General features: G+C 44.9%; 1 protein-coding gene across 3 annotated transcripts in view; it reads right to left on the reverse strand.

Annotated features, from left to right (window-relative positions):
• Positions 1 to 1,437: 1,437 nt before the first annotated feature.
• The window catches only part of dlgap1a (discs, large (Drosophila) homolog-associated protein 1a), a 648,178-nt gene continuing 627,393 nt past the window's right edge, over positions 1,438 to 22,222 (reverse strand). For 2 of the 3 annotated variants that reach the window (XM_055634209.1, XM_055634210.1), the window contains one exon: positions 11,403 to 12,901. In XM_055634209.1, the coding sequence (XP_055490184.1) occupies positions 12,686 to 12,901 (216 nt within the window). In that variant the 3' untranslated portion in view covers positions 11,403 to 12,685. Of the gene's footprint in view, positions 3,273 to 11,402; positions 12,902 to 22,222 lie in introns of those variants that run through there. The other variant, XM_055634211.1, reaches the window with a different exon arrangement.

Genomic DNA, 22,222 nt, shown 5'->3' on the forward strand with positions numbered 1-22,222 from the left:
GCATCTCAGGAGAGAAGGAATGGGTAATGTTTTGTGTCGGGACTCATCTTCAGACGGTGGGTCAGGGGAGAATGAAACAGGAGATATGGAAGGGTATAAAGACAATGTAAGGTGTACCTTTTGTACCCTTCCATATCTCCAGTTACCCTCTCCCCTGATTCTCAGTCTGACGAAGGGTCTTGACTCGCAACGTCACCCATTCTTTCTATCCAGAGATGGTGCCTGGCCGCTGAGTTACTCCAACACGTTGTGTCTATCTTCGGTGTAAACCAGCATCTTCAGTTCCTTCCTGCAACGTTGGACTTTGAATTCAGCCAGAAATCCCCATTGCCCTGTTGTGTTTCATAAATTACCAGAGGCTGGGTCAAATTTAGCAAATTCCCAGGATGAAATCACAATTTTTCATGCTGATAAACTGTTCAGCTTGAAGTTCATTTGGCAGATTTGTGGAATTAGGAAGAGAGCAGTCAAGTCCTACAGATCAGAAGGTCACAGATATAACCCCCTGGACTGTGACATGCTACCTAAACTCCACCATGACAACAGTCTATAATAGATGTTAGCAACACAAGTGTACATGGTGAACTTAAGTCAGCATTCACAGTGTTGGGAGCTAACCAATGTCTTTTCTAGATCTGTGATCTTGGTAACTGGGATACAACCATAAAATGCAACCATCTGAAAGAATGACCATAGATTGACTAATGGCCTTGAAATTGTATTCGAGAAAGAGCCAGCGCCTTCAGTGGAAAAGAGCAAGAGAAAGAATAAATAAATGGGGGCAGAGAGAGTGCGAGAGGAGAGAGAGAGAGAGAGAGAGAGAGAGAGAGAGAGAGAGAGAGAGAGAGAGAGAGAGAGAGAGAGAGAGAGAGAGAGAGAGAGCGAGAGGAGGGAGGGAGGGAGGGGGGGAGAAGAGAGGATGAGGGAGAGAGAAAGAGTGGGAGAGAGGGAGTGGGAGAGAGAGATATATTTAAAATTAAAATAGACACAAAATGCTGGAGTAACTCAGCAGGTCAGGCATCATCTGTGGAGAAAAGGAATAGGTGTTTCACTGGAGTTTAGAAGGATGAGGGGGTTCTTATAGAAACATATAAAATTATAAAAGGGCTGGACAAGCTAGATGCAGGAAAAATGTTCCCAATGTTGGGTGAGTCCAGAACCAGGGACCACCATCTTAGAATAAAGGGGAGGCCATTTAAGACTGAGGTGAGAACAAACTTTTTCACCCAGAGAGTTGTGAATTTGTGCAATTCCCTGCCAGAGGGCAGCGGAGGCCAAGTCACTGGGTGGATTTAAGAGAGAGTTAGATAGAGCTCTAGGGGCTAGTGGAATCAAGGGATATGGGGAGAAGGCAGGCACGGGTTATTGATTGGGGATGATCAGCCATGATCACAATGAATGGCGGTGCTGGCTCAAAGTGCTGGCTCAAATGAATGGCCTCCTCCTGCACCTCTTTTCTATGTTTCTATGTGTTGTTTTGGATTGGGGGCCCCTTCTTAAGACCGTTAAAATGTTGGTCTAGATTCATTTACTACGTCAACGGATCTTAATGACTCTGAATGCAGAACTGGAACATAAACAGGAAAGAACATACATAAAATTAAAAAACCCACAGAAGTTGTTAAAAAGGGATTAGCTCTAAAGTCAGGAGCATTCACATGTTGATACGTGCAGGAAACTGATAGAAAACCATTTACGAAGTATGGCATTTTAAATGTAGCTGTTAAAATCTGAACTGCATTATCATGGATAATATCCCAAACTTCAATGAAGTTTGCTTGGATGCAAAGCAAAAAAATATAAAATCGATGTATTGAACAGTATATTTTGTGCTTCTTGTTTTTATTTCCAAGACCAAGGTTTTTGAAAATGTTATATTAATTTTTTTGTGACTTGGAGTAACTATTTAACTTTCTGAAATACTATTTAAAGAGTTGTATAAAAAGAGTGGTATCAAATACCAGTAAAACTGAAGTGCTTCATGGTTGGATAAAAATGTTTTGACAATTTTGTCCGCAAATGTGAATAGTCGCTACCTTGCCAAGGACAAGTGTGCATTTTCTGACCTGCACACCCAGAATAAGCTGTGCCAGGAATACTATAGAGCAAAGAGAGACTCAAAAAGCTCTCAGGAGCAACTCAGCGGGCCACACAGCATTTCTGGAGAAAAGGAATAGATGACGTTTCCTTTTCTCCAGAGATGCTCCTAAGATCAGAAGTGATAGGAGCAGAAATAGTCCATTCAGCTCATCAAGTCTGCTCCGCCATTCAATCATGGGTGATCTATCCCCTCCTAACCCCATTCTCCTGCCTTATCCCCATCACCTCTGATGTCCTTATTAATCAAGAATCTATCTATCTCTGATATTCACTGATTTGGCATCCTGTGTGTCAGATGTTACCTGGCCTTGCTGAGTTACACCAGCTTTTTGTGTGTATTTTCGGTTTAAACCAGCATCTGCAGTTCCTTCCTACACAATGCTACAGAGCAGATTGTTTTTCAATGATACCCTGAGGCAGGAAAAACAAAAGGGGTGAAGAGTGCATTCTCTGTCCACATCTAAAATTACACCAGGTTTGGAACAAAGATCAATGGGCTCCTAGGTTTTTGCTTCCCTGTGTTCTGACAGCAAAGCAGGTGAAAAGAATGTGTCCTTCAACCATTTTAATGAAACACTGACATCTCAGAAGTTACCACAACGTTGTAAAACCAAGGCTGTGTAATATTAGTCAGTGCTTGTAAACTTACAGATCCTCTGAAGTAGATAATGTGCCACTCGAGCCTCGTTAAAAAGCCCAAAAAAAAACTGGCTGCGGTGTGTGATTGAAAGTCAAAGATGATATAAAGATAGGCTAGAAACAAAACAGAAGGCTGGCCTGCCAAAGTCACTGACTATGCCCTGACCAAGAGCACAGCAACCAGTCTGAAGAAGGACCTTGACCCGAAACATCACCCATTCCGTCTCTCCAGAGATGCTGCACGTCCGGCTGAGTTACTCCAGCATTTTGTGTCTATCTTCAGTGTAAACCAGCATCAGCAGTTCCTTCCTACACTCTTAGCAGTAGTAATGCCACATAATTCAGTTTCTCAGCAATGATCTATCTTCAAAATGCGATAAAAGGTAAACTGACACTCCTGGTCGCTCTTATGTCATTACTATTATAAGCAAACAAATGCACAGATTAATGCAATGCCTGTGCAACTAATTGGATGCTGGAAAGGTGGAAGAAAAGCAGAGAATGCTGCAAGTCCTCATTTGGTCAGGCAGGACCTGTGGAAAGAGAAACAGAGTCAATGTCACAGGACAGATTGCACATCAGTGTCTTCTACATTCACTCTCCTTTAGTCCACACTAACATTCCTTGCAATTTTTCCCAGTCAGTAATGCTGCTGCTTTCTATGATTTATATAAATATTTCACAGCAAGGAAGTGGGGGTGACACGGTGGCACAACAGTCGAGTTGCTGCCTTACAGCGCCAGAGACCCGGGTTCGGTCCGGGTGGTGTCTGTTATCCCCTTGACCTATGTGGGTTTTCTCCAGGTGCTCCAGTTTCCAAAGACGTACATGTTTGTGGGCTAATTGGCTCCAGTAAACTTATAAACTGTGTGTGTAGGATAGTGTTAATATGCAGGGATCGCTGGACAGCACGCCTCAGTGGGCTGAAGGGCCTGTTTCCATGCTGTATCTCTAAACTAAACTAAAACTAAATCTGACCCAGCGAGTGAGAGAAAAATGTACAAAGCAAATATCAATGATCAACAGCAAATTGCCCACCCAGGTCAATCCTGTACTAAATGTGCTTTCTTAATTTGGGTTTAAATGCGTTTCTGGTAGTGTCTGGTGATTATAATAGTGGACATTGGTGACTGTGTATAGAGACCGTATATCAACGAGACTGTGTCAGTACTCGGGGTCAATGGTGGATGGAGAGGATTCTTTTACACCGTTTAGATGCCAGACCACGTTGATACAGCGCTTTTTTTTCTTTTTGTTTAGACCCTAATTGTTGAGTTGCAGCAAACATTTCTCTCCCCATTGGCATCATTGGACATCTGTAAATTGGACTGGTTTTGAATGAATGTATTCCACAGCGGCCGTTTGTTCGTTTGGTTTGATTGAGATAAAGTGCCTCGGGCAGCTTAAGCCTAGAAAAAAACAACTAATTTAAAATGCAAAGAAACGAGCGAGCTCGGTGTGCTCTGAGGCCGCATTCTCTGAATTCCAGTCGCTGCAAAGTGAAGGATGGGAGAACCATTGAGACTTGGCTCAGTTTTTAGCATCACAAAGGGGACGTAATAATGACAAAGAATCTTGTGGTTTTGCAGGTTTGCTGGTGAATAGACGGCAGTAATGTGAGCCTGGCACTGCTGGGTGCTGCCTTCAGCTAGTGCACCTATTGTTGAATATCACAAACTACACCTTCCGTATTCAATCTTTCTGTGGGATGAAGAGAAGCAGGTACACTTTACCCCCATAGATACAAGGGACTGCAGATCATAAGGAATAGGAGTATAATTAGGCCATTCGGCCCATCAAGTCTACTCTGCCATTCAATCATGGCTGATCTATCCCTCCTAGCCCCATTCTCCTGCCTTCTCCCCATAACCTCTGACACTTGTGATGCTGGTTTATACCGAAGGTAGACACATGGTAGACATACACAAAATGCTGCAGTAACTCAGTGGGAATGGGTGATGTTTTGGGTACAGACCCTTCTCGACTGAAGAAGGGTCTCGACCCGAAACGTCACCCATTCATAGAAACATAGAAAATGGGTGCAGGAGTAGGGCATTCGGCCCTTCGAGCCTGCACCGCCATTCAATATGATCATGGCTGATCATCCAACTCAGAATCCTGTACCTGCCTTCTCTCCATACCCCCTTATCCCTTTAGCCACAAGAGCCACATCTAACTCCCTCTCTAGAGATGTTGCCTGTCTCTAACTCCCTCTCTAGAGATGCAGCGACTGGAATTGAGAGAATGCGGCCTTCTCTCTAGAGATGTTGCCTGTCCCGCTGAGTTACTCCAGCATTTTGTGTCCATCTTCGGTTTAAACCAGCATCTGCAGTTGCTTCCTACACATAGACATATGGTGTGTGCAGAGAGGAACTGCAGATGCTGGTTTATACCAAGGAATGAATTAATTAATAAGTTTATTGGCCAAGTATTCACATACAAGGAATTTGCCTTGGTGCTCCGCACACAAGTGACAACATGACATAGTGACAGTTAGGAATAACACATAAAACATTCAACATTAATAATAAAACATTATTGATTGAACAACGTGAATTAAATAAAATACCAGAGCAAAAGATACACATATACAAAGATCATACCAAAGATGACATGCTGGAGTAACTCAGCAGGTCTGCAGCATCTCTGGAGAAAAAGAATAGGTTCCCCTTTCCCCTGAGTCTGAAGGGTCGAGACCCTTCTTCAGACTCGGGAAGGGGAACAAGATATATAGACGGTATTTAGGAGAAATGAATGCAAGACATGCAAAAAGCATAGTTAATCAAGGAAATGGGGGCACACAATAGACCATTGTTGGGTGTGGGATAGGTGACAACGAGTAAACAGACAAAGGACCTTTACGCAGTTGAGGAGGAATTTCTTTGGTCAGTGAGTGGTGAATCTGTGGAATTCATTGCCATAGATGGCTGTGGGGGCCAAGTCAATGGACAGATTCTTGATTAGTACAGGCGTTAGAGGTTATAATGTCATAAGTGATAGGAGCTAGACAGACCCTATCTATGCTTCCGTTTAAGAAAGAACTGCAGATGCTGGAAAAATCGAAGGTAGACAAAAATGCTGGAGAAACGCAGCGGGTGAGGCATTATCTATGGAGGGAAGGAATAGGCGACGTTTCGGGTCAAGACCCTTCTTCCGTCTGAAGAAGGGTCTCGACCCGAGACGTCACCAATTCCTTCTCTCCTTAGATGCTGCCTCACCCGCTGAGTTTCTCCAGCATTTTTGTCTACTATCTATGCCTCCCATAATTTAATTTACATCGATCAGGTTGTCCCTCAGCCTCAGAAAATGCTAAAATACTCAGCGGGTCGGCAGTATCTGTGGAAAGGAGAGAAGTCAGCATTATGGGTTGGTCATCCGCGGAGTGAAGAGGTCGATGATGTCCTGCAACTTAGTCTCCCAGTGTGAGCAATCACATCCTCTGCATATTGTAGCTTATCCAGGTGAAAAAAAAGACACAAGTGCCAGAGTAACAATGTTCATACCGTTATGTTGTAAGCTACCCATGCGGAACACGAGGTGCTGTTATGCCAGTTATTTTCTGCTTGCCTGAAATTACCAGACGAATTAGCGCCAATTTCAATCAGCATTTTGAGGAGAATAATTTTAAACCTGTAAACATCTGTAGAATGGCATCAGAGGGGGGAAAGTTGCTACTACTCTTTCTGATTGAGGAAAGGGAAAAGTAATCAGGGATCTTCATTGCTGAAATGATGCACAATTGTAACACTCCCTTTCTTGGCTGAGGAGAACTATGACATATAATTTCATAGATCATGCTGGAATTGTGCCCAATTTAGAGCGATACCAAAATCACTTGCCACTATTGCAGCCGTTATCAGTTCATACGTCAGTGGGATTTGAAAGCACAAATTGTATATCAGAATGGTGGCATATGCTGCCTCACAGTGCCATAGACCCAGGTTTGATCCTGACTGTTCTATGTAGTTTCAGTTTTCTAGCATTATATGATTCTAAAAGATTAACATTTTGTGTTTCTTGGTGTCGATTTGCAAAACTGCAGTTTAAATCGATAGCAAGTGCGGCACGATGGCGCAGCGGAAGAGCTGCTGCCTTACAGCGTCAGAGACGCAGATTTGATCCCGACTACAGGTGTTGTCTGTACGTAGTTTGTACGTTCTCCCCATGACCATGTGGTTTTTCTCCAGTTTTCTCCCACACTCCAAAGACATAGAGGCTTGTAGGTTAAATGGCTTGGTAAAATTATAAATTGTCCCAATAGTTTTAATGTGCAGGGATCGCTGGTCGGAGCTGGCTCGGCAGGCCGAAGGGCCTGTTTCCGCGCTTTCTCGTGGCCGTGGATAAAATTAAGTCCTTTAATTTATTTCAGCATGGAAACAGGCCCTTCGGCCCAACCTGCCCACACCGACCTACATGTCCCATCCACACTAGTCCATGTTTGGCCCATATCCCTCTAAACCTGTTCTATCCATGTACTGGTCTAAATGAATGACATAGCAAAGAGTAGGAGTAAACGGGTCCTTTTCACAATGGCAGGCAGTGACTAGTGGGGTACCGCAAGGCTCAGCTGGGACCCCAGCTATTTACAATATATATTAATGATCTGGATGAGGGAATTGAAGGCAATATCTCCAAGTTTGCGGATGACACTAAGCTGGGGGGCAGTGTTAGCTGTGAGGAGGATGCTAGGAGACTGCAAGGTGACTTGGATAGGCTGGGTGAGTGGGCAAATGTTTGGCAGGTGCAGTATAATGTGGATAAATGTGAGGTTATCCATTTTGGTGGCAAAAACAGGAAAGCAGACTATTATCTAAATAGTGGCCGACTAGGAAAAGGGTAGATGCAGCGAGACCTGGGTGTCATGGTACACCAGTCACTGAAAGTAGGCATGCAGGTGCAGCAGGCAGTGAAGAAAGCAAATGGTATGTTAGCTTTCATAGCAAAAGGATTTGAGTATAGGAGCAGGGAGGTTCTACTGCAGTTGTACAGAGTCTTGGTGAGACCACACCTGGAGTATTGCGTATAGTTTTGGTCTCCTAATCTGAGGAAGGATATTATTGCCATAGAGGGAGTGCAGAGAAGGTTCACCAGACTGATTCCTGGGATGTCAGGACTGTCTTATGAAGAAAGACTGGATAGACTTGGTTTATACTCTCTAGAATTTAGGAGATTGAGAGGGGATCTTATCGAAACTTACAAAATTCTTAAGGGTTTGGACAGGCTAGATGCAGGAAGATTGCTCCCGATGTTGGGGAAGTCCAGGACAAGGGGTCACAGCTTAAGGATAAGGGGGAAATCCTTTAAAACCGAGATGCGAATAACTTTTTTCACACAGAGAGTGGTGAATCTCTGGAACTCTCCGCCACAGAGGGTAGTTGAGGCCATTTAATTGGCTATATTTAAGAGGGAGTTAGATGTGGCCCTTGTGGCTAAGGGGATCAGAGGGTATGGAGAGAAGGCAGGTACGGGATACTGAGTTGGATGATCAGCCATGATCATATTGAATGGCGGTGCAGGCTCGAAGGGCCGAATGGCCTACTCCTGCACCTAATTTCTATGTTTCTATGTTGAAAGTTTTAAAGACCTTTCTTGCATTACACCCATGCAGAAGTATGCAGTTTCTATACATGCCATAAGATTAGAAAGGTAAAGAATTGCAGATGACACATTGCACAGAACTGTGATTTTAATTACATCTTTTTTATATAATGGCAAACATTCAGTTTATTTACAGAAACTTTATTTGAATAGGTAAACTTTCCTAATTCACCAACTATTTTGAAATGTGAGTGGGAATCCATATCAGGCTTCTGCAGAAATTGCCTCTGTTTAAAATCCCGTCCATTAGTGCGAAACGCATCTTACAGAGAAATCCCCTTTTGTCATTGATATGTTAACGGATTCCATTTACATTTAAATAATAAATACAAATGAGGTAACAAAAAGTTAACAACTTTCAAATAAACAATATAGTATAATCTAGCATCATATTACAACAATCATATTAAAACCTCATCAGTAACAGGTTACTTCTTCATAGGAATTGTTTTATTGGAACAACATTTTATTGATTTTTGCTAAACAGCCAGTTGCCACCAGGATTTGATCTAGATTGCACAAATAATTAACTTTGTTTTTCTTTTCACACTGTTTGGAAGTACAGGTGCACAACCTTTGATCCGAAGATCCAAATAACGAAAAGCTCCGAATAGCGGACATTTTTTCAGTCCTTGAAGAAAGGTCCTTGAAGACGTTCACCGAGGGCGGCCCGCAGAGGTGACAGCGGAACCTCCGGTCGGTCCTCGAAGAAAGGGGAACTAAATCCCCATTCATAAAAGAGAAGGTGAGGGTATATTACGCAGGAGGGTTAATAATTGACAATCTGCTGCTGCCTGCCCACTGAGTTAAAAAGTTCCCACGGTAAACTCACGATACACAGTGTATCGTGAGTCTTGCGTGGGAACTTTTTAAACTCAGCGGGCAGGCAGCAGCAGATTGTCGCTCCCTTCAGTTTCACCCCACCTACACCGCTCTGCTTCCCGGCCATGTGTGTGACCCCTTCCCTCTCCTCTCCAGCTCCCCGCCCATTGCACCGGCGCGGGGGCTTTGCACTGTCTTTACGTCGGCGATGCCAGCAGGTCAGTGCCAGTCACCGGAGACGTCAGGACCAATGGGACACCGACCCCCAGGCCCACTGCAAGCACGGAGATCCCAGAGACCCACAGCCAGCAGCAGCCCAGCCCCGTTCCAACTCCAGAGGAACACGAAGCTGAAGGTGTGCAAGGTACGTCTTGGTCTTGGGGTTGTGGATGAGGCGGCGCAGCTCGGGCTGTGACGTCTCCGGCCACCCCCCTGTACAGGAGCTGAGACTGGGAACTGTGGGGTTGTTTGCAGTTGCAGAGGGAGGGGGCAAGGGCGGTTCAGTTCCCAGTCTCGGCTCCAGTCCAGGGGGGTGGCCGGAGACGCCAGGACCAACGGGACACCGACTGCAAGCACGGAGATCCCAGAGACTCACAGCCAGCAGCAACGCTAGCCCAGCCCCGCTCCAACCCCAGAGGAACCCGGGTTGCAGATGAGGGGGCGCAGCTCGGGCTGTGGGCGAACTGCCACTTGTCGCTGTGGCGGCGCATCGGGGAGCGGGTTCCTGTTGGTCCTGACGTCTCCGGCCACCCCCCTAGACAGGAGCTGAGAGACTTCAGGACCACCAGAAGCCGCTCCCCGATGGTCCGCTACGGCGACGTGGCAGTTCGCCCACAGCCCGAGCTGCGCCCCCTCATCGGGACATCGACCCCCAGGCCCACTGCAAGCACGGAGATCCCAGATCAGCAACTCCAGCCCAGCCCCGCTCCAACTCCAGAGGAACACGCTCCCCGTAGGGGCAGAAGCTGATGGTGTGCAAGGTAAGTCTTGTTCTTGGGGTGGCGCAGCTCGGGCTGTGGGCGAACTGCCACTTGTCACCGTAGCGGCCCATCGGGGAGCGGATTCCTCTGAAGTTGGAGGGACAGGGAGACACAGCGGCTTTTGAGAATGGTGGGCAATCACTTCCAAAGTTCTGCCCACACAGTCAGTACACCTCTCCTACACTTGTCTCCCGCACTAAGATCATCTCGCAGAGAATGATCCCAGCCTAACCCTCCCTATTCTCTCCTATTCTGCAAGGAAAAACTACATTGAAGACTCAAACTCGCAATCGAGTAACTGCCGGGATCGAGGCGCAAATTCGCGACCTTGCGGACATGAGCTGAGCATTCTACCACTGAGCCAGCCGTTAAAATCTACGCTAAAAATCTTCCATTCCGAAAGCCGAAAAATTCTGAATTACGAAAAGTGTCTGGTCCCAAGGCTTTCGGATAAAAGGTTGTGCACCTGTAACATTATTCACAGTTACTGACTATCACAAGCAGTCTATGTATTCCAGTAGAATAATTCCACAGGTACATAGGTACACAGTTGTATAAAAAGGAATGCAGGGTGACATCCACATTTAGCCCCGATCAGCTCAGGTGAATACAAAGGTGTGAGAGGTGTAAAGCTTATCATCTTGGCCACAAGTATTGAGAACAGATGGATGCTGTTCACTTGTTCAAAGATATAGCAAGTACCATTTCCCAACAAAATGCTCAGGTTTGCTATCTGCTAAATTCACAGACAAGGTTCACCACTGAAGAACATAACCTTTGAAATTTCAAATTAATATTTCCAGGTGCTTAAGTAGTGACATAGTACTTACTATGTGCATTTAAGGGATCGGAGATTGCACCCTTCATGTGGTCGACTGTTTCGACTAATGCAATCAACCCCATGTGTACAAACAAGATCAAACAGAACAAGTTGACCTACAACTTTAGGCTGTGCACGCCATACGCAAGAAGAAGATGTGCATTTAACAAACACTCTTTCACCCGTTATACTGAGTAAAGATTGTGCGGAAGTGGAGTTGGTGGTAGAGCGAACAAGGAGGACTGAGAAACATTTTGCCTCGACAAAAACGTACATATGCTTTGTTAAAAGCAATTCATTTTTATCAGACATGGTGTAGGCACAGATTAATGTATTTGGGCAAATGCACCAACAGCCCAGGTCGCCAACTCATTTGAAATCAACATATATAGAAAATGAAAGAGCTCAACTGACTGACAAATTACATCAACTGGAACTGATAATTTTACTCTTAACGGGACTTTATTAGACAAATCTTAATTAAAACATATACAATCAATAACAGTGTGTACAAAGAACATTAGGTATTGTGGATCAAAGGGAAATCGATAAAGGACGCAGCTAAAAAAGTCTCATTTGCTCTGACCAACTTGGCCTCAAGGTACAGCTTATCATTTCAACAAAAAATCACTAGCCCTTACCTGCTGAATTTCATAGGCAGATACTCCTCCTTAAATAAGCAACAGAGTCTATGACTGGCTATATCTTTCAAAAGTTTGTATATTCACTACATTACCCTAATGGTTCAGATACAAAGACGTTGTTTTCCATATTATTCCCAAATTCTTATCTATTAAAAAGTGGCAGTAAGGAGCAGTCCAGTGTCACAAGTGAATTTGCATGGAAACAGGGAACACAAAGATTCAAAAGCCCATTTTGCACATGCCTTTCATTTATTCTATCTACCTCTAGCGTTGCCTGCAACTATCGCTGGTTTTTCATGTTAAAAAGGTCCATTTTCAAAACTGTTACAAACGCAAGGATGATCCATGGGATTGCTTTAAATGTTCCCCTCAGTGGTTTCAATTTATGTTTGATGCATCATTGCAAACCCTTGAACATTGCAAACCTTTGAAGGTAATGCACTTCAATAGCAAAACAATGTCAGTGGTTTTTGCCTTTGATATACTGAGCTGTTAGCACGTATATGTCCACTGCTGTTAAAGTCCTGTTACAAAAGTGAGTGGTTGAGAGTTATGCATTCCATCTACTCTGAAATCAACAACCGTGATCCTAACATCTTAACATCTACAATCAGGTAGACATCAATGGCCTTTCATCAGTATTGAAGACCTGTTGTTTCTATTGCTGCACACATATTTATTTTTTTGTTTCCACTTCATTTACTTAAAACTACTGTCAGTATTGGTAACGCAACTACATATGTGGATGATTAAATGGAGCAAGAACACCAGAAAGGGGTTTCAATAAAGCACCTGCAACAACTATTAGAGTGAAGCCATGCAAGTGACATGGCAGTTAGCAAATATTTTACGGAGCTAAACATTAATGGTAGAATATGCTAAAACAGTTTACAATTTTTTTTTTAACCTGGGTTTATTAAGAATGCCACACCTGCTCATTATTGTCCTGATTGTAAAAGATCCTTCAGAGGGTTAAAGGGATACAAGCACTAAGGTTGTATCTGTCATGAACCTGTAACATGAAGGTTACAAACAACCAGGTCTGTGTTTGGAAAGTTATCACCATTGCTCTCCAGTGTGGTTTATAGTCTGGTCTGGGCCTCTGGGATATAGATCTCGATACTGTCCGCGCTCTCGGTGGCCGAATTCTGTCTTACCGACGCAGCTCGTTTGGCAGCCATTAGACGCTTCCGTGCCTCCTGCCTTTGCTTCTCTGTGGCTTCAAGCGACTTTTCACGTTTCAGGGGTACCTGACCCTTTGGAGGTTTCTTTGGCACGGGAGGGGGTATTCTTTTCTCCTGCAGAAATAAACATGCCAGTCATTTAGAAACCTTGCTCTTTCGGGTAGGTGTGACAAAGCACAGCCATAACGTTACACACAATTAGCAGATACATACAGCATCGAGGACCTGCACCGCGGACTGGGAACTCACCTGGAGGCCCGGCTCGCCCGCCCAGAGTGGAAGGAGTCGGATGGAGGGCCAGTAAGCAGACCGGCTGCGGGATGGAGTGCGGTGCCTCGACGGTGGAGTGGGCCACTGGAGGCCCTGCAACAGCCTGGGGCTTGGCCGGACCGGGCACCGCTCCAAAAGACCGAGCCTGTGGACCGCACGTGACCTACAGCGGTGGAGGACACCACGGCTATGCTTGGCCAGGCCGACCCAACAACGCCTCCAGGACAACAGACCTTCATGGTCAGGTCAGGAACCTTGCACCTACAACAACCGGGACTTGAAAGTGGTGCAAAACTGGCGACTCAAAACTGTCCCAGTTTACTACTGCTGTACACTTGTACTGTATCTGAGATGCTTATCTAAGATGTTTCTAAGTGCTTATGTATAGTGATACTTGTACTGAAATTAATCTCAATGCACCTCAGTACATGTGACAAATAAAGTATCAATACCATATCACAAAGTACCAATGCCATACCATAAAGTACAATACCATACCACAAATTATAATACCATACCACAAAGTACCAATACCATACAGTACAATACCATACCAATTGGCAACATTGTTGCTGTGATTTCTTAAGGAAACGCACCAATGATTATGAAAATTACTGAAGCATTATAGAACAATTATGTACATAACCACATCTCCAATTCTCACGGCGATTATCTTTTTCTCTGATGTATTACATGCCAGCTACACAGTGTCAATGTGATATCTCGAGACTGGGAGGGAGAGTTACGATGAAATGTTCTTGTGATTCTGCTGGCTTCCACTCAACTCTGGGTTCCTGGGAAGCAATAGTTAAATTAAAAAACATGTATTTTATTGATCGTACAGAGGTGATCTTATTGAGGTTTACAAAATCATGAAAGTAATAGATTGGATAGATGCACAAAGTCTCTTGCCCAGAGTTGGGGAATTGAGAACCAGAGGACATAGGTTTATGGTGAGGAGGGGAGGTACCTGAGGGGTAACTTTTTCACACAAAGGGTGACGAGTATATGGAACGAGTTGCCAGAGGAGGTAGTTGAGGCAGGTAATATCGCAATGTTTAAGAAACATTTAGACGGGTACATGGATAGGACAGGTTTAGAGGGATATTGGCCAAATGCAGGCAGGTTGGACTAGTGCAGACGGGCCATGTTGGTCGGTGCGGGCAAGGTGGGCCGAAGGGCCTGTTTCCATGCTGTAGGACTCTATGACAAGATAAACAAATAACTCAAGTGTTATTCTAACAGACTATTTGTCTTGTTTTTCTCAGCATTTAAGGCATTATCCTTGACTCTGAGAGTCAGCTGTCTTGACTCTGAGTCAGTAATTTTTACGAGCGGGAGAAGGGCTGCACTGTTGCTGATGACAAATTAAATCAAAGGCACAGAACCTGTAGCATTACTGGAAGAAGTGCAGGGTTCCCCTGATAATATACTCACATTTTACAGGCAAGATTTTCCGATGATTGTATTAGTAAGGTTGCGTTACCCGCAATACTTTTGTGGAGGATTGGAGTTTAGAAATAGGGAAATGTCATTAAAATTGTACAGGGCACTCATGAGGCCACACCTGGAATATAAACGATAGACAATAGACAATAGGTGCAGGAGTAGGCCATTCGGCCCTTTGAGCCAGCACCGCCATTCAATGTGATCATGGCTGATCATCCCCAATCAGTACCCCGTTCCTGCCTTCTCCCCATATCCCCAGACTCTGATATCTTAAAGAGCCCTATCTAGCTCTCTCTTAAAAGTATCCAGAGAACCGGCCTCCACTGAGGCAGAAAATTCCACAGACTCACAACTCTCTTCATGGAAAGGAACTGCGGAACCTGGTTTCTACCAAAGATAGACACAAAATGCTGGGGTGCCTCAGCAGGTCAAGCAGTATCTCTGGAGAGCATTGGATAGGTGAAGTTTAGGGCGGGAGCCTTCTTCAGACTGTTTGTGAGATGAAGGGGTGAAGGGGGGTGGGGGGTGGTGGAAGTGGGAAGGGAAGATCTGGATGTTAGAAAAAAAAACAGGATGATATAGACTTTTTGTGGAGGAATGGGGGGGGGGAAGAGGGAGCGGAGAGCAAAGGGGAGTGTTTGTAAAAGTTAACTAAAATTAGAGAATTCAACATTCATACAGCTGGGATAAAAGCTACCCAAGCAAAATATGACGATGTTCCTCCAATTTGCATGTGGCCTCACTTTATGAATGGAGGAGGCCCAGGATAGAAAGGCCAGTATGGGAATGGGAATGGGAATGGGATTTAAAGTAGTTAAGTACTGGGAGATCTAGTAGGCCTTGGCAGACCGAGCGTAAATGTTCAGTGAAACAGTCACCGAGTCTACGCTTTGTCTCGCCAATGTACAGACGCCAAAATTGGGAACACCGGATGAGGCTAGAGGAGGTACATCTGAACTTCTGTCTCAACGGGAAGGATTGTCGGGGTCCCTGGAGGAGGTGTTGGAACAAGTGTTACATCTCCTGCGATTGCAGGGGAAAGTAGCTGGGGCAGAGGTGGTTTGGGTGGGAAGGGATGAGTGAAGAAAGGAAGCAGTCTCTGAAGAAGGCGCAAAAGCATGGAGATGGAAAGATATGACAAGTGGTGCGATCATGGTGGAGGTGACGTGAATGTTGGAGGATGATGTGTTGGATGTGGAGGCTGGTGGGTGACAGGTGAGGTCCAGGGAAACCCTTTCCTTGTTGCATCAGGGGCAGAGGAATATTGTTAAAAATTCTGGGCCTTGTATTTAAGAATGGATTAAAAAAAATAGAAAGTGGTGGAGTGAAGGGCCGGTCCCACGAGCATGCGACTGCATGCGGCGAGCGCGACCAAACCGGAAGCGGGGGCCGCGCGGAGGTCGAGTGATCCTGTAAGAGTTGACGTGAAGTTCGAGTGAAGGCGTACACCGTCAAGACGCTGCGCATGCCCGTCGAGGCGGTGCGTACGGCCTCAATGCGGCTGCGGGCCGGCAGGCCGTTGCCGCGCGGAATTTTTAGACACTGTCAGTTTTTCGGAGCCCCGCGCAACGTCGGGACCAGCTCCGACAACTCCATACGGCTCCGGTGATCGAAGTGGGACCGCCCCGCGAGGCCGTATGGCTCAAGCGACCACGTTAGGTCACGCTTGCCGCATGCAGTCGCATGCTCGTGGGACAGGCCCTTAACACAGTGGGTCAGGCAGCATCTTTGGACAAAATGTCTTCCAGAGATGCTGCCTGGCCCACTGAGCTACTCTTTGTGTTTTCGCTTTTACACCAGAATTTGCAGTTCCTTGTGTGCCTATAAGAAAAGATAAACTGGCAGTGGATGCAGTGTAAAATTGGTTCATTCGGGTATTTCCTGGTATGAGTGGGTTGTTCCATCTATAGACATGAGATTTATATTCTTTTGAGTTTAGAATGAGGTTGATCGTATTGAAACATTTGAGATTCTTGGCAGGATAGATGTCAAGATATTAGTTTAGATTTAGTTTAGAGATACAGCATGGAAACAGGCCCTTTGGCTCACCGAGTCCATGCTGACCAGCAATCATCTATCCACACTAGTTCTACGTTATCCAACTTCTCATCCACTCCCTACACACCAGGGAGAATTTACAGAGGCCAATTAGCCAAGAAACACGCACGTCTTTGGGATGTGGGAGGAGACCGGAGCACCTGGAAAAAGCCCCAGTGGCCATGGGGAGAACGTGCAAATGCTACACAGAGTCCGTGAGTGGGAGAATCAGGGGGCAGAGTTACATGATTAGAGGGCAACCTTTTAAAAGTGAGGCAAGTACAAATGTCTTCTTGCAAACGCTGGTGAATCTCTGGAAGTAAAAGGAATCGATAGGTTGTGGAGGCTAGATAGCAAGTGTATTTAAAGAGGAAGTAGGTATATTTTGCAAGTTCAGGGAATTAAATGCAATGGAGAACTGATGCAGAATAAGAGATGAGGCCTGTAGATGTTCAGCTCAATCATTCAGAAGGGCAGGGCAGGGCAGGCTTGAGGGGCCGAGTGGCCTATTCCTGTTAGTGTTATGTTCGTATGGCATCTTCAATTGTAGCATCTCACTAATTCCATAGCAAACTCAGCACAAATGAAGAGTGAAGCTGGGAACCTTTTGGTCTGCATGTTGCGCTATCACCCAAATTACATCAATTGCTGCAGTTAAATAGTTACATTTCCTGATATTTTGTACCTTTATGAAACATAGAACAACAAAAACTGCCAGAGTAATTGAACATCTCCATTGATATACTTCACTCGATTCGTGTTGAACAACTAAAGCCCAGTGCCTTGCAGAATTTGATTTAACCAGGAGATCATGCTATGGTACAGTGGTGCAGCGCTAGATCTACTGCCTCACAGCGCCAGGGACCCGGGTTCAATCCTAACTATGGGTGCTTGTCTGCACGGAGTCTGTACGTTCTCCACATGACTGCGTGGGTTATCTCCGAGAGTTCCGGTTTCCTCCTACATTCTAAAGACCTCCAGGTTTGTAGGTTAATTGGCTTTGGTAAAATTGTAAATTGTCCCTAGTGTGAAGGATAATTGTTGAATGATCAGACTCACACATAGATGTTAGAATTGATAGTCTTTATTGCAGTACAAGCGGAGGGAACACAACCTGCTTTCATCCTTGTGGTCTGCATCAAATCTAAAGAGAGTGATGCACCGGCTTATAGGACCGGCGTGCCCAGGGTATGGATGAAGATCTAGACTGGACGACATAAGGAATGTGTAGCATGCACAATCTGTATGGTGATATATATATATAGTAAAGACATACTAATCCACATCCTTCCTCTTAAAGAATGAATTCCTAATAAAATAGATATGATAATCGCATGCAAAATACATAATTTTGCATACTGATTACATAAAGTACATATAGTATGTGTAAGTAAGCTGGAAGGAAGTTCAAACATAACCCGGGTACTTTACAGTGGGCTTGCAGATACGACATGCACGCGTCCGGTACAGTCCTACATTTTCCCCCGTCACCAGAGATGTGATCGGTGGTAGAATTGGTGCAGGAGATTGAAACTGCAACCTGCCGATGAAACAGGAGACCTTGGCAGGGGTGGAGGCGGCGTGGCCATATGCGTTATGACCGGATCAGGAGCGCATGGTAGTGGTGGTATGGTCGTGCTGATGCCGCTGGATGGGGATGGAAGTATACCTGTGCAGTCAGGATAATACGGAGGTGGTGCTGGTTCGTTCACAGGCAGGATGTGCTGTCTATTACGTCTGTTGGTGCTGCTATCGGCACTGACCAAACATGAACGTGGTTCGGAAGCAGTTCCAGAACTCACACCGAGGTGGTCGTGACCCTTGTCGGTTTGTAGACGGACCACCTGTCCCTTGGCTAGTGGTGGAAGTGGTCTGCTCGTCTTGTCATACCATCCTTTTTGAACATTATGCTTTTGTTGTAGCCTGGACTGGATTGCGGATGATGGGATCACATGCGGTGCTAGTGTCTGTTTCGCTACAGGCAGTGTGGCTCGGGTTTGCCTTGACATCAGTCGCTGGGCGGGTGAACCCAATATTGGGTCATGGGAGATGTTGCGCAGGTTGAGCAGGTCTAGGTATACGTGTGATCCTGCTCTGTGGGATCGTTCCATCACTTGTTTGGCACTCCTGACAGCACGTTCAGCCAGCCCATTTAACTGTGAGTATTCGGTGCTGCTGGTGATGTGACGAAAACCCCAGCGTGTAGCAAAGTCTTTGAAGTACTGGCTGGTAAATTGACTGCCATTGTCAGACAGTAGCTGACACGGAGATCCGTGAATAGTGAAATGGCGTGCCAGCTTCTGGACTACCCCTGCAGAGGTGGGGCTACTGAGCAGATCGATTTCAAACCATCCAGAATACGAGTCGACTAGAACCAGGTATTGTTTGCCATGCCACTCAAAAATGTCAGTTGCCAACGTGGACCATGGGAGGTCGGGAACTGGGGATGAAAGAAGTGGCTGCTTTTGTTGGTCTCCAATTGCGGGTGTGGCTTCGTATCCCACTTCTGACACCACGTTGAATGATCAGACTCACACATAGACGTTAGAACTCATAGTCTTTGTTGCAGTACAAGCGGAGGGAACACAACATGCTTTCATCCCCGTGGTCCGCATCAAATCTAAAGAGAGAGAGTGATGCACCGGCTTATAGGACCGGCGTGCCCATGGTAGGGATGAAGAACTGGACAGGACAGGAATGTGTAGCATGCATAATCTGTGAAGACATCCTAATTACAATAGTGCTGGTGTTCGGGGATCGCTGAGCGACATGAACTCGTTGGGCCGAAAGGCCTGTTTCTGCGCTGTATCTCTAAACTAAACTAGTGATCATTACAAGAGTCAAGAATATTTTATTGTCATGTGTCCCAAAATGGAACAATGAAATTCTTACTTGCAGCAGCACACAGATATGAAAACCGATTACTCTGTAAAAACCCATAATAAACAATAAAAAGTTCAGTATATATAAAAACATTTAGACAAATAAATATTTCTTGGTAACCACATCTAACACAGAATTTGACCAGGCATTTCATGTTGGCAATTCATGTTACTGTTCTGACATTTTACAGGCATTAGACCTGCAATCATTGCTATAATCTGCAGAATGTAATGTACTCTGCTCAAACACTTGCCAAGTTTCACAGATTTTGCTAAAACATAAGGGGTGTTTTTTTCCGGTGTTTAAGGAACATATTCATTCAAAGGTTTCAAAGGCTTCAAAGGTCTTTTATTGTCACGTGTACCAATTAAGGTACGGTTATATGCGAATTGCCATACAGCCATACTAAAAAAACAAGGCACACAACTACATAAAAGTTAACATAACCATCCACCACAGCGGATTCCCCACATTCCTCACTATGATGGATGGCAATAAAGTCTAATCTTCGTCCCTTCTTCAATGAGTGTAGAAACAAATAACTGCCGGTACAGGTTTGCAAAATAAGACACAGAGCGCTGGAGCAGCTCAGTGGATCAGGCAGCTTCTCAGGAGAACATTGAAAAACAACGTTTCGGGTCAGGACCTTTCTTCAGACTGAAGAAGGGTCCTGATCCAAAACGTTGTTTATCCATGTTCTCTGTGATGCTGCCTGACCCGCTGAGCTACTCCAGCACTCTGTGTCTTCTTAACTCAAAAGGTATCTCAGACGTAACTCCATTGATCGCACTCCATGACTAGAAGTGATAGGTTGATGGCTGACCCCATATGGTGAGTAGAGGATCTCAGAGAATGATGCAAAGCCATGCCCATCTGTGAAGAGCAGATTCTCTGAAATCCCAATACGAAACAAGTGAACCTCTCGAGATTCCAGTAACCACCATCAACATAGCACCTCAACAAACAGACAGGGAAGCTCAGAAGACACACAATCAAGCATCTGTCACATGCTACTCTGCGGGACGATCTTTACTACTTACACGACAAAAGTGAATGGCAGCTTAACATGGGCAGCTGGGATTAAATTTGATGGGGTAATTTGGCCAGCATGGGCAAGTTGGGCCGGAAGACCCGTTTCCATGTTTGACACTATGATTCTATTCATCGTATTTATGGCCCTCATGATTGTATAGACCTCTGTAAGTTCACCCCACAGTCTGCTATGCTCCAGTGAAAATGGCCCATCCTATCCAGTCTCTCCTTATAACTCAAACACACGAGACCCAGTAACATCCTTGTAAATATCTTTGTTCATCCTTTCCTGATCAAAGACATCCTTCCCATGCATTGTTTGAGTTGAATTTAATTTATTGTCACGTGTACTGCAGTACAGTGAAAAGCTTTTGTTGCATGCTGACCAGTCAGCGGAAAGACTATGCATGATACAATTGAGCCATACACCGTGTACAGACGCTTTGCACTCTGATCTTCACAGTCTAATTTTAAAAGGAGTGCCCAACAAATGACACAAACGAACAGAACACTTTCTTTGACAGCTAAATGGCTTGACAAGTGGATCAACCTAACTTCGACGTCAGACTATGGTTTTCTTGTACTAGGATTTGCACCTCGCCAGCAAAACTTAAAAAAATAGGTGCAGGAGTAGGCCGTGTGGCCCATGGCTGATCATCCAAAATCAGTACTCCGTTCTTGCTTTCTCCCCATATCCCTTAATTCCTGGCCCTAAGAGCTATATCGAACTCTCTCTTGAATACATCCTGCGAATTGGCCTCCACTGCCTTCTGAGGCAGAGAATTCCACAGATCCACAACTCTCTGGCTGAAAATGTTTATCCTCATCTCAGTCCTAAATGGCCTACCCCTTATTCTTAAACCGTGACCCCTGGTTCTGGTCTCCCCCAACATCAGGAATATTTTTTCTGCATCGACCCTGTCCAATCCCTTAAGAGCTGAACATGTCCATGGAGGAGAGGGCCTACAAGCATTAGATGAAACTAAAGAGATATGTGGTAATTGTGAGTGGTACGTAGTCCAGGAGCAATAAATGACAATGTTTTATTTAAATACTTGCTCTTTCTCATCACCTATCCCCCTTTAACATGTGGCTAATGAATAATGATAAATTCTCGACTTCAGTTCAATTTATTGTCACGTGTACCGAGACAGTGAAAAAGCTTTTTGTTGCGTGCCAAGCAATCAGTAGAAAGGCAACACATAATAACAATCAATCCATTTACAGTGTACAGAGACATGATTAGGGAATTACATTTAGTGCAAGGTAAAGGCAGCAAAGTTCAGTCAAGGATAATCCGAGGGACATCAAAGAGGTAGACAGTAGTTCAGCACTGCTCTATGGTCGTGGTGGGATGACCTTACCTCATTGATTATAAATTAACTGAGTCTACCATTAATTTTCTTTCTCTTCAGTTTCCATTCTGGTCCAGTTTAGTTAAATGATTTCACCCTATGTAGCTTTGGGATAAGGCAAAGATCAGGCAACTGAACCACCCTACCGCAACGAGGCAACAGTCCTGAACTACTATCTACCTGATTGGAGACCCTTAGACTATTTTTGATCGGACTTTACTGGCTTTACCTTGCACTAAACGTTATTTCCTTATCATGTATCTGTACACTGTGAATGGCTCGATTGTAATCATTCATTGTCTTTCCGTTGTCTGGTTAGCTTGCAACAAAAGCTTGTACATCGGTACACGTGACAATAAACTAAACTGAACTCATGTGGCTAATGAATATTGATAAATTCTTGACCTTA

The sequence above is a fragment of the Leucoraja erinacea genome, chromosome 4, assembly GCF_028641065.1.
Source record: "Leucoraja erinacea ecotype New England chromosome 4, Leri_hhj_1, whole genome shotgun sequence".
Lineage (NCBI taxonomy): Eukaryota > Metazoa > Chordata > Chondrichthyes > Rajiformes > Rajidae > Leucoraja > Leucoraja erinaceus.